The following is a 16,860-nucleotide window of genomic DNA, read 5'->3' as shown; positions in this document are numbered from 1 at the left end:
ATCATCTGACCAACAAGTCTATTCCACTGGCTAACTTGTCATCTCTTTGACTAAGATAATGATGGGTATTATTGACATTTTCTTTATAAAAAAGGGAAAAAAAATTAAATCTGTGGAGCTTGAATTTGGTGATTTTAACTTCTAACTGTCATTTTACTATTTCTTGTTTTACATTTTATATATAATAAAATATACATATATTATAATACTCAGCAACTCAAGTTTAATAATAATAAAGAATTTCGGGTTGAAAAGTATAAAAAATTAGCCTTTTTAAAGAATCCTAGTTCTCACTGTTTTACTATAAACCACAGATTTCCTCCCATGAATCAAAGGAAAGTTCTGCGGATCTTGGACGACGTCGGAAGCCTGTGACTCGTAGCAAATGGACCCTCTTTTAATAGGCAAATTCATAATTGACAAGTCATCTCACCAACCCATTATCCACAAGGATGAGTTCATCGAAGAAAAAGATTAATGGCTTTTCCCATACATTCCCCCTTTCCTCGAGGAATATTCAAGCTTGGAAGTTAAAAAGAGAACCATCCAGTGGGTAAGCCTAGAATCTGGCTGACCCACTCACTGGATAAATAGTTCTTGAATATCAATATGGTTTGATTTGGACAATTTTGGTCATAATTTTTTTAAAAAATCAATTCAATTTTCGGTTTCAAATTTTAACCGAAACGAACAAAGTTCATTTATTTAAATTGAACTTTTTCTTTTCTAACAAATATAAAACCAAATCTAATTATTCATTTTGTTCAAAATTTTGGAAGATAAAAAAAAAACTCAGTTCGGTTGGGAATTTTTATTCAAACCAGACCATTTGAACCGATACTCTACTCGACTTGACAGTATGGTTCAAATTCTGTGAGTGGGGGGTGACGATTTTAGAACTGTCAGAGAGCTAAACCAATTTTGTTGCTGGACCATAATTAGAATTATGAATTATAGAGGAACAAAATGAGAGATTAAAAATCCCATCTTTAACACAACAAATGGGTTACACAACGGGGTAAACCTCCCCTCCCTCTGTTCATCCTTCCTATATATCCTATATTTGCATGAGATTCAATCTCTAATCTCTTAGGACAATGCCAATTACCTAAACTAAGTTAACTAGCCCCACAAAAGTTTACATTTTAATCTAGTAAACTAACCCTCAAGGTTACAGATTAATCGTCTGAGGAGCACTGCCACGGGGAATCAGTTTAGAGGCACTGACCTGCAATAAACACTTGATTAGCAACGTATATCATGCAAAATGTCAGAGGGTGTGAAACAGAAAAATGTAAGAAATGGAATACCGGATTCATTAGGTTGTGTGATTGAAGAGCAAAATTCCTCCTTGTTCTGCAGCGATGCCAACGTCTTTCATTTGCAGCTTAACAACCCACAAACCAATTCTTGAGAATGTTAAGTTTCCAACTGTTGACCATCCATTCAGCCTTTTGCACTTGTGCATTATCTCATCAGCTGAGCAGGTCTCTGAGCAAAACTTAGTGGTGCACCATTGAGTCCTAGGATTGGTAGAAATTCCATGTCAATCTCCGGGCAAAACACTTGATGATGCAGTGGTTGTCAGATTGATGAAAACTGTCTCAGTCTACGAGCAAAGCGATTGTACTGAAGTTTTGAACTGTCAGGTTAATCGAGAACTCGAGAAAGTAACGTTTGCAGCAAAGACTAACTTGTACGAGCAGTTTCTTGTTCTTGGACCCAGTGGATATCCTGCTCAAAAGAAGAAATTGCAAGTATAACCATCCATTGGAAATCTAAAAATTACACAACTAACTTGACATTGAAGATAATTTAACATGGAAAATGATGGACATGGCTTGTAACTTAAATATTTAGAACTGCCAACTCTTAACAGCTTCTGATACTCGACATAAAACAAACACTATCTATTCTATCACTAGTATTGATATGTCCTTGGACACTTTCGAAATCTTGGATATCCAGAAAATATGACCAGGTTTGATTCATAAAGAAGTTGGTTAAAAAAGTAGACCTAATTCAACCACAAAGGCCAAACTGACAGGTTTAGTAGCTCTTGGTTTTTTTAAAAACTCAACCACCTAATTCAAACAGCTATGCTGAATAGAACTCTTCTCTAATATTCAGTTCCGCAATCTAGTTCGTTTGGTATAAACTTGGCAAGAGGACATAAGTATCAGATATTTAAAAGGTCCTGCAAATAAACTGGAGCCCTTAAAGAAAAGTTTTGAAATAAGGATTGCAGCACAAATTTAAGTTATTACTGCCCACAAAAAACTTGTTGCTGCTCTGGATAGATGGAGATGGAGATCACTTGGCCAAAGTTTATGTCCTATTATATGTCTAGAGTAAATAACTATCATTCAGATGTGAGATCAAGATGACTCCTCCAAAAAATGAAAGAAGTGTTTGGTAAAATTTTCAAACACTTTGAAACATTTAAATGACGCAAAAGAAAGATTTAAGACTGGTCTCTTTGGCAAAAACTTTCATTTCCTTTTTGGGCAAAGGGAGTAACTAATACCTTGGTTTCTAAGAGCACAGATATATTCAAAGATGGTAACTAATAGTTTGTTTACCAACTGAGAACACTGCCATGACATGCTTACTGATAGGTATTCAATTGACTTTATAATAATAATAGATAGGAAGCACATAATGACATGATTAATAAAGGAACAAATGTGTTCGAGAGAGAAAATAAAATTAGCAGGAACGGAGAAGAAATAAAGAAACAAACCATTTGACATATGCTATCTAACAGTTGCAAGGCTTCTTCCCATCTGTTGACTCTGAGTAGTCCTTTAATAAGGTGAACTAAAATGCTTAGCTCTGGAATACTGCCCCTACTGATCATGTCCGCATACAACTCAAAAGCCTTATCAGCTTTATGTGCAAGTGACAGATTCTCAATCAAAGTAATGTGTATATTCTGATTGGCAGCGGAAAATGGTGAAAATGATGAGAGCTCTTCATTCAGCTCAAGAGCAATCTCTAGTCTTCCAGCCTTGATAAAATTATCAATCAGGACTCTATAAACTGGAGCAACTGGCACTGAATCATTCTCACTTATCTCAAATGAAAGATAAAGAGAAGCTATAAATTCACGATTGAAACCTTCAATGACTTTACGATAACCTGCTACATGTCTTGGCCAGTATGTCTGTTTCATCTCTTCTAAAAGTTTGTGAGCCTCATCTAAAAGGCCAGTAGAACAGCAGTGGTTTATCAAAACCCTATAGGTCACAAAATTTGGAGCACAGCCCTTGGAACTCATTTGTCGCAACAGCTCAAGGCATTTTTCAACTCTCCCTGCTTTTCCAAAGCCATCAATCATTGCAGTATAAGTTACGACATTTGGATTACATCCTTTTTCTTCCATCATAACCATAAGCTTGTAAGCTTCATCTGTCTTTCCGACTTTGCAGAGGCCGTCAATCATCTCGGTGTAAATAACAACATTGGGAGCACATGAATTTTCTAGCATTTTGGACAAGACTTTCAAGGCAAGATCTAACCGTTTATCCTTAAACAACCTATCAATCAAAGAGCTGTAAGTATATACATTTGGGTCATACCCACACTCCAACATCGTAGTAAACACTTCTTGTGCTTCGTCCAGCTTGCCAGCCTTGCAACATCCATCTATAAGGGCATCATATACGACATGGTTTGGCTCACAACCTTCCACTGACATAGATTTTAGCAAATCCCGTGCCTCTTTGACCTGATAGGCTTTGCACAAACCATCAACCAGAGCTCCATATGTAAAGACATTTGGTTCATTTGAAGCACCATCAACAACCCTGAAATGCATATCAACATCTGGGATCTCCACATTTTCCTTTTTCATTATTTTGTAAATCTGGCTAGCTTTTTCAATCTTCCCTGCTTTACATAGACCATCGATTAAAGCTGTATACGTGACAATATTAGGAGTACAGCCTTTGGACAGCATCATCTCATAAACTTCATTTGCCTTAGACACCTTCCTAGATTTAAGGTAAGCATGTATAAGAGCAGTATAAGTCACAACATTTGGGGCACAACCATCTCTTTCCATTTCATCAAACCAGTTGCGAGCCTGTTCTATAAAACCAGCTTTACAAAAACTATCAATTAGTGTAGTATATACATACACGTCTGGAGCAATACCATTCCTTTTCATTTCTTGAAACAATTGAAAAGCCTTCTCTACTTTGGATGCATTGCACAAATAACCAATCACTTTTGAATAAGTACTGGTATCAGGTATAAAACCCTTACTCATCATTTCACGGATAACATTATATGCCTTCTCAAATTTTCCAATCCCACAAAGACATCGAGAAAAATTGCTGATGTTGACCTTATTTAGTACAACCCCTGCTTCAAGCATTTCACCATAGGCTTTCTCAGCCAAGTCTAGCACATCCTTGCCTGGCTCCTCGCTGCTACAAATACCACCAATCAATATATTGTAAACCACATAACCTGGCTGGCACCCACATTGCACCATTTTCTTTAGCAACTTATAGGCATAAGCATAATCTCCAGATCTGCAATAAGCATGAACAAGAGAATTAAATATCCTAGGACTGGGATAACAGCCCTCTGTGATCATCATACTAAGAATTCTCTTACATCTACCAAGTTTTTCCTTATTCAAACACCCACAAAGCAAAATCCTATATGTCAAAACATTAGGAAGGCAAGAACTAGCCCGCATCCTGGTCAAAAAATCCATAGCTTCTTCAAAAAGCGAAGCTTCACATAACCCTGATATCATCTTCGTATAAAGCACTGTATCAGGCACAAATTCTTCCTTCTCTAGTAACGACAAGGCTTCTCTCCACTTTCCTGATTTACAAAGGGAATGCGCAAAACAGCCCAAAGTAAACTCATCCATTCTATACCCCATAGTTGACATCTCCCTATGAACCAAATATGCAGTATCTAATCTCTCAGCTCTTAAAAACACCTGAACCAAAGCATTATAAGTCAACCTTGACGGCTTATACCCAAAATCCTTTAGCCTACCTAACTCCTCCAATGCAGCATTCCACAACCCATTTTGACAACATTTACGAATCAATACATTGAGCAACTTCCCTAACACTTGCTTGTCATCATCCATAATTTCACGCAAAAATTTCTCTGGTACTCTATCAATACTATTATTACTACTACTTTCTAATATCTCTAACAAAGCATTGTACACGGGCAAAGTGTGATAATACCCAATTTGCCTACCAGCCCAAATAAAAAAATTAACACACAATTCAGGGATTTTAACTATATTCAAAACCTCAACAACCAAATTTGGATTCAATTTCTCCCTATGCTCTCTTAACAATTTCAGGGTCTGGTTCCCAAACCCATCATTATTATTCAAAATCACATTTGCAATCAAAGTAGCTTCATTTGAACACTTACCAAGATCAAATCTTTGCCTATCTTCACTAGGACTTAACAAAGAATCGCGTAAAATTGCGAATTCTTCGCTAGAAAAGGCCTCGACCCGCGATTCCACTTGCAAAAAAGGGTCATTTGGATCAACCAGTCCTTCAAGATTGTCACTTGGAGAGGTGGAGGTGAATCTGGTAGTTATAAAGGTTGAGTTTTGGCGTTGAATTTTGGGATTTTGGCTGGAAAGTTTGTAACTTTGAGAGTGAAATGATGAAAGGGAAAGGGGTTTTGATTTACGAGAGGAAAGATAAGGATTTAAGTGAGAAAGGAGTTTGGTTAAGACCCTCCTTTTCATTTGATTTTTGGGTGTGATTTTGGAGAATTTGAAAGAGAAATTGATTTTTTAGATTGTTTGTTTGTCTGTTCAGTTGAGGAAGTAGGGTTTAAGGAGGGTTTTTCTTTTGCAGGTGGATGGATTCTTGGGTCTCCTATGCTGGTTGAATGATGGGTCGTTTTCCTCTAAGGTTCGGAAATTATGTCAATTTTCCCATTATGTACAAATATTTTTCAAATACCTCCATTATTTCAATTTCACTTACATTTTGGGCCTTCTATAAACTTGAAGAAGTTTATAATTTGTTGAATCATGACCTTAATGTAGGAAGTAGAGGGACGACATTGAAAACAAAATTACAATCCTTGGACGATAATTAAAAAAATTGTAGTTTAGAGGAGACATTGAACAAACTCTCAAGCCTCAGGGAGCATTGTAAACACAAGACGCTATGTTTTGTTGAACCGCAGGTCGTTTGAGGCCTCCCCTCCCCTCGATGAATTCTGTCGGAAGTATCTTATTACATGGAAAAATAATAATAATAATAATAATTATTAATTTGATTGTAGCTTATCAATACGAGCTTACATCAAATATTATTAAACTCAGTTTAGCTACATAGATACTTAAAACTCAGTCAACCTTGCTCCGAGTTAAATGAAAAAAAAATAAAATAATTTGATTAATTGTTAATCTACTTAAAGATTATTTAATTAAAATTATTAAAAATAACAGTTTTAACCTTAAATTTTTTATATTGAATTGGGTTAAACAACCAAGCCGAGCCCGAACCTCGCATCATGTTAATTCTCGAATCGGCTTTAATAACTATGAGTTGTATGTGAAAAATATTATGCATAATAATGATCTTTTCACTTAATGTACTAGTGAACAATGATCTTCAATATGGTTCTGTAATTCTTTGCTTCATCTCCTTGATAAAGAATATAAGACCTAACAACAAGTGTCAATCAATAGTATTTTCTCTGGGTGGAAAGCTCCATTTTCACTGTGTAAAATCCTGCCATTCCATTTCATCTTTTCTGCAATACCTTTCACTTCAACAATGATGTCAACGTGATCTCTTATTATAACAGCTCCTTCTGGACGAAGAATCCGGTGCATCTCCAGAAGGATATCGAGAATGCTGCACCTGCATGAGACATAAACAATGCAAATAAGAAATAAGCATTTTTATCACATTCTTCTGTGGGTAGAGTATGGAGACTCATTTATGAAATCATGCCGGCGACCAGAGAAGATTACTGCAAAACTGAGTGATCAGAGCTAAACTCTAGTTTTCAGCAAATATTGGCATGGATATCTGCATGTATGGCTGTGTGTAGAGCAACAACATTGGAGAAGATTCATTAAATTTTTCTTACAATCACAGGGATTCAAAATCTGAAAGGCCAATAGAAAATTTAAATTAATTGTGGACAATAAGAGTTGTCTGGAGCTATCTATCATCACTGATGCTTTCAACAGTGACACTCTTGAGTCTTTTTCGAATCAATTCATTGAGCCTCTCTCTCTTTCTCTCTCCTTTTGTCTTCGAAAAAAACTTATCATGAGTTTTTTGTTGCAGGATACTGACTTGAAGAGAATTATACTGTCATTCAATAGGAAAAATTTGAGTAAACTGCTTACTTGTCCATATACATGCTGAATACACCATGAGCATGTATCAAGTCGTACGTCCGAGGGTATGTTGAGAAGGCTTCACACCTGCAATCTACCTTCTATTACTTCACATCTGAATAAATGAAAAGGAGTTGCATATTCTTCTCGAATGCATCTTAGTTTATCAGTTGTTTTTTTTTATAAAAAGAAGAAAATGATTTTCCAAAGAAATAAATGTCGAGTTACGCCAGTATAAGGCCTTGTCAAGGAATAGTCAGTCATACAAGGAAATGATTTCATAAATACTGGTGAGACAGCGTTGGGGTTCGAAGAGTTGAGCAAACCAGGAAGGGATAAAAGAAGAAAATTGAAAATCAGACTTCACTTTCAAAGATTCAACTTAAGTGTAATGCACAAAGCAAAGACTGCAGAAAATTACAGAGATCAATGATCTCCGCAATGTATATTACCATCATCGAAAAAATAGAAAATTATGCTAACATGAAAATTCAAAGAACTAATTTCATTCTTACCAATTCATGTATGTTCCAATGAGGCCACGATCGTACACAATGCTAAGGTTGTTCTGTTTAGCATCATAAGGTACTACATTCATTACCCAAACTGGATATTGAGTCAGTGCTGCAGCGAAACCTCCTATGCCAGCATTCATATCCATTATGTTTCTGTATCTGCCTCTGGAGAGAGATTTGAGTATGATCCCATAGTGTCTAACTCTTCTTTTCCATAACTGATTATCTCCTTCGAAGGCCGCACCTGAAATTCCTTCACTTTTAGTCCTAGGAGGAGCAATATTCAACCTTTTGGACCATTTTTCAAGAGAACCCCCTGAGATGTCGTGGATATCTGTTACATTTAGAAGAGGAGTAATACATGGTTTCATCTTTTTATACCTGTGAAAGCATCAAGAGAAATGAAAAAAAATTATCATGGGTTATTGGTACATTCAGAAATAATGAGGTTCCCACAACGTTTTACAAGATTTCATATTCACAAAAATCATCATGGGCTTCATGTCTTGAAATAAGTTTAGCTTGCAATGTGGCTTTGGTGATGTTTTTGAGCATCCTACTGCAGCATCACTCTAGTTACAACATACACCAAGAGGGAAGAGTATCAGACACATTCTGACATGATAAAAAAAGTAACCTATTTCCTTTTGACGTTGCCGATGTCAAACAAATTGACAGGAGTGAGCACACCACAACCCAGAAGGCAAGAGTCCCTTTGCAAGATTGTTATACCAGAACTCTTGCATGTTAGTCAGATCCAATTGCTGTGTCATGACTCGTGATTCATGGAAATTACAATGGCTAAAAGTGAAAATACAATGAACAAACTCACCAACCAGCATCAGGATCGCTGTTAATACAAAACCGGGAAGATTTCCAAATCCTCGACTTTATGATGCAGTGAATGTGGTTATTTGGTTTTCTCCACACAGCAATTGCTCCCTTCTCTGCAACTTTCTTCCAGCACAGTCGCACAGCAAGATCTTCCAACCTTGCTTGCTCTTGCTCCAACTCCTGAGCTCCCACCTCTGACCCCTTGTAATTAGCCTTCCAATTTATAGGTGGTCCAGAAAATATCCAGTAACCACCAGGACGCAACACACGGTCAATTTCCATGAGGTAAAGTCCATCTAGCCATTTGCATTGTGAAAAGAGAGGAAAAGAAATAAGACATCGGGATCCCATTGAACTTCCGCAAGGGGACAAGATCATGAATGAAATGGTTGTATGGGGCGTAAAAACCAAGAAAAACATAGATGCAAAATGAATCAAGTTTTTTTTTTTTCTTTCTGAAATTGATATGATTCTAATTTGACTCTTGGGGAGCAGTGTAAAAATTAATTCCAGTATAAATGTTCTTTTATCAATCTCAAATGCACCAACACCTTCAAAAGCCATGGAACGAAAAACGAAGATACTCTGTTTGTCACTTAACATTATAATGATAAACACACAGCAATGAATAGAACCTATTGTGAGTACCATATTTAGTCCATGGAACCAAGCATCTGGCACAGTGAGCCATATCAAATGATCTTGAAGGGAATGGCAACCGATGGATGCTAAGTATACCAAGCATGGCTGGAACTCCTCTTTCCAGTGCAAACTGTAATTGAGCTTCATGTTTATCACTTGGCGCTATTGACATTGTGAGGATGTTATAATCCATTAAATGTGCTCCAAAGCTTGCAACCTGGAAAGAATCAACCAATGGCCAAAATTTTAGCAAGCAGAGTCCAAGTATCAAATTTACAAGAACAGCTGTCATTTGCAATAAGTTCATATGTGATCAACTTCTACGATTTTAGCCTCTCTAAGCCCCCGCTTTCAAAATTGAAGATACAATACCTACAAGCAACAGTAAAAACAGGTTAAATCCATTAAAAATTAACACCCTTTACCTCTTCTCCTTCGTTGTGCTGTGAATCATCACAAACCCAAATATATAAGATCACAATTTAAAACATACCTAAAATGCAAGCACAGACAAGTTCCACCAAGTACCTAAACAAGAAGCAATTCATAACTTTCCATAACTTACCCCACATCCAACATCAAGAACGGTCCTTATGCTCCCAGATTTCAAAGGCACAAAACGTTTAATCTCATCAACATAACCCTTAACTCCTTTTCGAAATGAAGTCCCACCACCTGGAAAAACCAGCAAATCACCTTCCAATCTAACCCAATTCTGTGTTTTCTTGACCTCACTCAGCTCCTTAAAAGGCAGGTTCTTGAACCAAGCGTAGTCCCTACTCTTTGGCCATGAAAACGGTCTCTTGTACCCAGCAGGCCTTGGAACCAAACACATTGGTTTTTCATAAGGTTCAGGGCAATGTCTCTCTCTACTAAAGAATCTTTCGGCAGTAAAATCCGTTTCTCTTGATGGATCATGGCAAGGACAGTAGTTGGTGAAGTTTGGAGGGCAGAAGTTGAAGAATTGTAGGTTTCTGAGAGGTTCTTGAGGGAGAGAGAGTGTGTGGTGTGATTCAAAGTCAAGAACAGACAATGAGAAGTTAAGTTGGTGACAGTTAAGTGGCTGTTTCTGCTCTTGAAGAGGGGGGCTAGTAGAATTGTTGGAGCTGGTGTAGATACCAAGAATATAGGAGAGAGAGACAAGGAGAATGGAGATGAAGTATTTTAAAAGGGGATGCTTGAGAGGGTTTGGTTTTGCCATTACTGTGTCTCTGCTGCTGGGACTTGCAAAAGTCCACAAATGGTGGGATGGAAAGAAGTATTTTTGGAGTTCTTTTTGGTATTATAAGAGCTCTGGCCATACGTCGAAAAGGAAACGATGCTCATCAGTGAATTACTGTTTTGGAATTGGCCACATTTTTAGAGGATTTGGACTTCTGTTCTACGAGTCTCGTAAAGCATCATACCTTGAACTTAAAAGGCCTATCACTGTTTTCCAATAAGCCAACATCTTGTTATTAGTTAAAAACATTCAAAAAGCACAGCAGATGTGGAATGAATGCATCGATGCTTCTGGCAGAGAGAATCAATATGTTCTTCACTTCACGGCCAGTCCTAGCTTATTTCCATCTGGAGAGATGGATAATGACTGCTGCTTCTAGCATTATGATGGTTTTAACTGATAAATTAAATCCCGAGCAAAGTCAAAGCAACATTGATCTGCTCGCGCGAACCTGTAAGAAACTGTACTCCACTGCTTTGATAGATAAATCCTAGAGAAAATATGGCAACAGCCAGAACCTGGAAAATTCATGCATTTGAAGTGAACTGTAACAGGTAATCAAAGGGGAATCCCTGCATCAATTGGAGAAATAATAAAGTTTTTGACAACAAGTAGCATATTAATTCAATAAAACTCGATTAACTTGAATTTTTAATTATTTAATTCATCAATTCACGTAAAATATAATATAAATCATATCTTAAAATCTCATTTAACAATTTAAACTATTAAATTAAGTTGATTCTTTAACATGGTAAACTATTAAATAAAATTTTAAGATATAATTTATATTATTTTCTAACCGTTCAAATCAAACTAAGTTAATATTAAGAATTTTTTTAAAAAAAATAAAACAATATTGTTTTAATAAAAATAATTGAACCAATAATCCTAAAAGGTTGAACCAATAGATTAATTGGGTCTCTCAACTTTATTAATTTGATTGCGTAACTCCTTTTACTTCTAATTTGGTGAATCAAGCATTTATACTATTAATTGTTTTATTGCATTTGACCCTCCATCGAACTATGTAAATGAATCCAAGAAGCATTTTTATTCAAAAATGCAAGCACTTTCTAAAATATTGGCTTGTACTGGTTGGTTTTGTTCTGATAAACTTAAATTTAAAGGCTCTAAAAACCCCTCATAAAACTCAAACTTTATTGGACTCAGCCAAGGGAAGGACTCATCTTCTTCGGGCATATTTACATACTCTTCCTACACTCATTAAGTGTATAAAAGTCCTTCGAGAAACCACCATGGTTCCATCGATATTAATGTTGTGTTAGAGATAGTATGTGAAAGTTCTTCAAGAGCCCACCGTATTTTCATCCACGTTAATATATATGTTAGGGATATTTTCCATCAACATTAATATATATGTCAGAGATATTTTTTCTAATTAATACATATGTCAGAGATATTTCTCATCAAACATTAATACATATCAGGGATATTTTTCATCTTTAATACTATCAGGGTAATATTACATTTTAGCCCCTCCTCTCGTATAGCCTCATGAGCTATAAATAGATCATGAATTCTTTAAACAAAAGGTTTGGAATCTCCATTATTTACTGCATATTTATTTCCAGAGTATCTCTTTGTAATATTATTGTGTTTTCTCTCAAAAAGTCACTGACATAATCATCGGAGAGTCTCTAAATTCACTAAAGAAGACCTTTTACAAGTATCAGGCACCCGTCTCTAGCCATCTTATCTAGTGAGAATGGATCAGATTGTCAAAACTAAGAAATTAACTAATTATTCAAGGTATAAGTTTTGCCCTTAATCAACTTGGATATTTTGAGACATCATCATGTTCATTGGTTTTGGTACTTGCATTAAGGTTTGCTAAGATAATGGTTCAAAGTGAGAGAGACAACTTTTTGATGGAGTCTATAGAGTTATCTAATCCAACATTTGATGCTAGTTATTAATGGACTGAAGATAGATCTCATACTTATTAATTAAACCCGGTCTAGTCTGGTGGATTGACTTAAAAAACTCGGGACTAAGATCCTGACGTAGGTTGGGTTTCTAATTGAACTAAATAAAACATTAACATATTCAAATATGATTGACCCGACTAAGTTTTTAGTAACTCTGTTGACTTGACTAAATTAGCTCGCGTTGAATGTTTTGTTAAAAAAAAAAGAATAAAAAAATTGTTATGTAAATAAAAATGATTAACTCAGATTGATTTGGTAACCCATGAGTTGATCTAACAGTCTAGATATATTTTCGAGTCAATCCTAAATCGAGTTTAATTCCTATAATCATTAATGTTAAGAGATGCCTATAATTATAAAGAAGGAAATCATGGTGCAAATATGTTGGCTTTGCAAAATTTCTTTGGCATGTGTTAGACTTGGGAATCCAATATTGTTTTAATCCTAGTGAGTTTTTATCCATCTTACTTCTACTTCAGGATGTCTTAAAGGATGTTTTGCCTCGTCCTTTTAAAATGCATGTAATATATTTTCTAAGACCTTGGGCCTCTCCCTTTTAGTACCCAAAAATCCCAAAGCTAGAGTGTGAAAGGAAAATATAATATATGGTTATTGAATTTAGGTTGAAAGAGGGCATAAAAAAATATCATATGAATGAGCTACAAATGAGTGGGTGGGTGAAGGTGGGATTGAATTCAAAATTAATTATGAGATTTGAAATATAGCAAGTTAACAAAGTCATGTCAAGGCAACTACCACATGATTTAATTTTAAACCTAGACTAGACAAGGAATTGGATAAAAAGATTTCAATGTTGATCTGCTGTAATAAAATTATCAAATAATCATCTATGACTTATAAATTTTTTGTTAGTTTTAAAACAAATTGATCTGATATGTAGCATAGTGCATGCATATAAACTAATCAAAACTAAAAAAAAATAGATTTCTTAAAACTTAAAAGGTCTTTTTTAGAATGGGTTCAATTTGAAGTACATAGTAAAAAAGAAAGAGAGATAATAGTTTAAATTTAATTAAGCTTATTTGTTTATATAGTAAATCGCACGATGTACCACATAAACAAACAAACTCTAAGGATGGAGGGAAAACAGAAAAGATAAGTAAAACTATGGAATTGTGAAAGGATACAAGAGCAAGTTCGAACATATTAGTAGAATAAACACTGGGTTCATGTATAAAAACTAGGAAATCCAATTCTAAGTAAGGCTATGTTTGTTTGCTAAAAAGTAACATTCATTGGAAACTGAATTTCTAAAAAGTAAATTATTTTTTGATATTTAACAGTATCATAAAAAATGAGTTGGAAAACATTTTTCAGTGTTTGACTATACCTTGAAAAATAAGCTAAAAAATAACTTATAATATTTTACTTTTTTAATTTTATTAAAATAATAGGGAACAAATTTGATAAATGAAAAAAAATTGAAAGATGATGAAATTGAAAAATAAAATCAATTTCATAAATTATTCCAAATAAAACAAATAGCAATCAAAAGAATAAGGACAAAATCTATCAGATAAAAAATTTGAAAGAAAATAAAATTAAAAAAAATCAAATTTCATAAATTATTTCAAATAAAATAAATAGAAATTAAAAAAATGAGGACCAAATATTATAGATAAAAAATTAATTAAGAACAGAATAAGAGAAAAACAAATAAGGATTAAAAAAATAAGGATTAAAGTTGATAAAAAAAAATCAAGTTATAAATGGAAAATTGAATAAAATTAATAATAAGAAAATTCAAAAAAAAATATAACAATTAAAATTTTGAGGATTAAATTTGATATCATTAATAAATAATATGATTTTTTTAATTTTTTTATGACTTCTAAAAAATATATTCCATCTAAAATAAAAAAAAATTATCTTTCTAGAAACTAAAAAAAATATTTATGTTAACTAATTTTTTTTAATGAAAGACAAACACAAAAAAAACTAAAATAATTTATAAACAAGCACTTGCCATGGATAAGGTGCGTAGCTTTAGTAAAGCAATCATAAGTTCCCTAATGGGCCTCTTGCCCAATGAGCTCCCCTCTTTGTCGTGTCGGCAAGTAGTGCGAGTCCAATTTTTTAGATAATTAATTCCCGAATAAAAGTCAAGACCCAAGTCATTTCCTCCTTCTAGAGAAACTCTAATAGTAAAACTAATTTAAATGAGTTAAATTATTACTATAGTTTTTTTAAATAGTATAAATAAAATTTTTATTTATTTATTTAATATTAACACTTTTAATATATTTAAGAAAAATATTGAAAAAAACTATGAAGATTAAAGGAGTAATCTTTAAATAATTTATTTTAATACTTTTAGATTTTTTAATTAATATATGGGAAGAACTTTTCTGTTATAGAATAGTTATTTTGGCTATTTATTTGACTATTTCTTTGAAGCAGTAAAATCTAAAAATCTTTTTTTTTTCTTTTGATTTTTTCATTGGAGATGCTTTGGTAACTAAAAAGCTAAATCAAAATTAATTACACCTACCCTGAATTGATTCCAAAAATTTATGATAAAACAACAAAATATATTGACAAAATAAAATTTAATTAATCTAATTAAGTTTTTAATGATTTAGATAATTGGTCAAGCCCAATGAAATCAAAATCAAAGACTTTTTTAAAGAATAAAAAAAAATTATTTTAATAAAAATAATGAATTCAATAATTCATAAGAGAAATAGATTCTTTTTTAAATCAATATTTAAATTAGATCTCAATAATATAAGCTAAATTTCGAGACCACAACCCACAAGCAAGATAGTTTTTTAAAACATAAAACGAGTTTTATAAGTATATTTATAGATAAAAGACATGGATTAGATGTCTAAATTTCATGTAAATTTTTTTAAGAATTTGAATCTTAAATCTTTATACATGAATCTAATTTTAAGGTTTATAATCCTTGATTATCTTAAATCAAAGTATGATTAAATTTTATGTCTTAAAATGGACGATTCCAACTTTATAATTGAAAAGGATAACAATAGTTTATTTCTATATCTTCAAACATCATATTTAAAAATAAAAAACAATTTTGGTTTTTTTTTAAAAAAAAAAAATTATTTTTGATATTAAACATATTAAAATGATTAAAAAACATAAAAAAATATTAATTTGAAGTAAAGAAAAAAATTTAAATTTTTTTAAAATATTTTTAAAACGTAGTAAAAAAAAAATAGTTAAGCAAAAATTCCAAGAAAGATTTCTCAGAAGTTAATTTGCAATACATAAAAGTGAATAATTAGCTCGTTAGTGTGTGTTTGTCTTATAGACAACTGTAATTGGCTTCTCAAGAAACATAAAAATAAATGATTTTTTACTGTTTGAAACACGGTTTCCCGCATAGACACCTCCGTTTGTTTTTGTGTGGTTGGAAAATGCTCATGTAAAATTTGATTTTTTTTATTTTAAAATATATTTTTATATATTTTTAAATTTTTTTGATGTACATAATATATTTCTAGATAAAAATAACATTAAAAGTGTGTTTCATTGTGATTTTTAAAATTATGTTTGAAATAAAAAATATTAAATTAATGGTTTTTTTTTAATTTTTCTAATGATTTTAATGTGTTGATTTAAAAATATCAGAAAAAATTTATTTTGAAGTACTTTCAAGCAAAAAGTTATTTTGTAAAACATTTGTACCACAATTTCAAATATATACTGATACAATGTTTTTAGATTGTTTTGATGTGCTAATATTAAAAATAAATAAAATAAAATAATATTATTTTGATGCATTTTCAAGTAAAAAACATCTTAAAAAGCAATATCTACCATAATCTCAACACACATTTCCAAGTAAAACGGAGTTTTGCATGATTTCGAGGGTGTTTGTGACAGAAATAAAAGTTGCTTTTTAAATTTTTTTTGTTTGAAAATATATCAAAATAATATATTTTTTAAAATTTATTTTTGACATCAGCATATCAAGATAATTTAGAAATATAAAAAAAATTAATTTAATTTTTTTAAAAAAAAAGCCCTGTTACTTCCACGGGAACAAACAACCCCTATAGAATGGTAGTTGAACAAGTGTTTGGTAGTTAAAACCGTTCAATGCCTTGTGTAAGAAGTCTTAGCGTGGCAGATCATTATTTGTCCACGTATCACCTTATCTAATGTTTTTTATTTGATTGAAAAAGGCATGTGGTCTTCGAGGGTCGGTGGATGGTGGCCTGAGAGTTCTACGCCTGGCAATGGTCGGCACGCCACCTCTAGGCGACGAGGGCCCAAGCTCCAAGATCCATTTTGGTAAAACAACTTCCAAGAACAATTCTTATTTTCTTAGCCAAAAAA

At 33.1% G+C, this 16,860-nt stretch overlaps 2 protein-coding genes across 3 annotated transcripts; both read right to left on the bottom strand.

The window, feature by feature from the left end:
* Nucleotides 1-972: 972 nt before the first annotated feature.
* Nucleotides 973-5,915, bottom strand: LOC7486032 (pentatricopeptide repeat-containing protein At1g06710, mitochondrial). The gene is made up of 3 exons (XM_024605040.2): nt 2,744-5,915; nt 1,311-1,734; nt 973-1,228 (listed from the first exon to the last, which is right to left on the bottom strand). The coding sequence occupies exons 1-2, from the start codon at nt 5,744-5,746 to the stop codon at nt 1,690-1,692; spliced, it is 3,048 nt and encodes a 1,015-aa protein (XP_024460808.2). The 5' UTR covers nt 5,747-5,915; the 3' UTR covers nt 973-1,228; nt 1,311-1,689.
* A 577-nt stretch (nt 5,916-6,492) lies between these two features.
* LOC7486033 (probable methyltransferase PMT19) lies at nt 6,493-10,746 on the bottom strand. 2 transcript variants are annotated; one of them, XM_002310421.4, is made up of 6 exons: nt 9,923-10,744; nt 9,364-9,574; nt 8,714-9,011; nt 7,882-8,262; nt 7,376-7,453; nt 6,493-6,878 (listed from the first exon to the last, which is right to left on the bottom strand). In XM_002310421.4, the coding sequence occupies exons 1-6, from the start codon at nt 10,556-10,558 to the stop codon at nt 6,680-6,682; spliced, it is 1,803 nt and encodes a 600-aa protein (XP_002310457.4). In that variant the 5' UTR covers nt 10,559-10,744; the 3' UTR covers nt 6,493-6,679. The 2 variants fall into 2 exon arrangements, with proteins under 2 accessions (XP_002310457.4, XP_052310657.1); XM_052454697.1 differs by lacking the exon at nt 6,493-6,878 and adding an exon at nt 6,900-7,129 and having other exon boundaries at nt 9,923-10,746.
* Nucleotides 10,747-16,860: the final 6,114 nt, after the last annotated feature.

Source organism: Populus trichocarpa, chromosome 7 (genome assembly GCF_000002775.5).
Source record: "Populus trichocarpa isolate Nisqually-1 chromosome 7, P.trichocarpa_v4.1, whole genome shotgun sequence".
Lineage (NCBI taxonomy): Eukaryota > Viridiplantae > Streptophyta > Magnoliopsida > Malpighiales > Salicaceae > Populus > Populus trichocarpa.
Note: the sequence above shows the minus strand (reverse complement) of the source record. Positions and strands in the feature narration are given on the sequence as shown.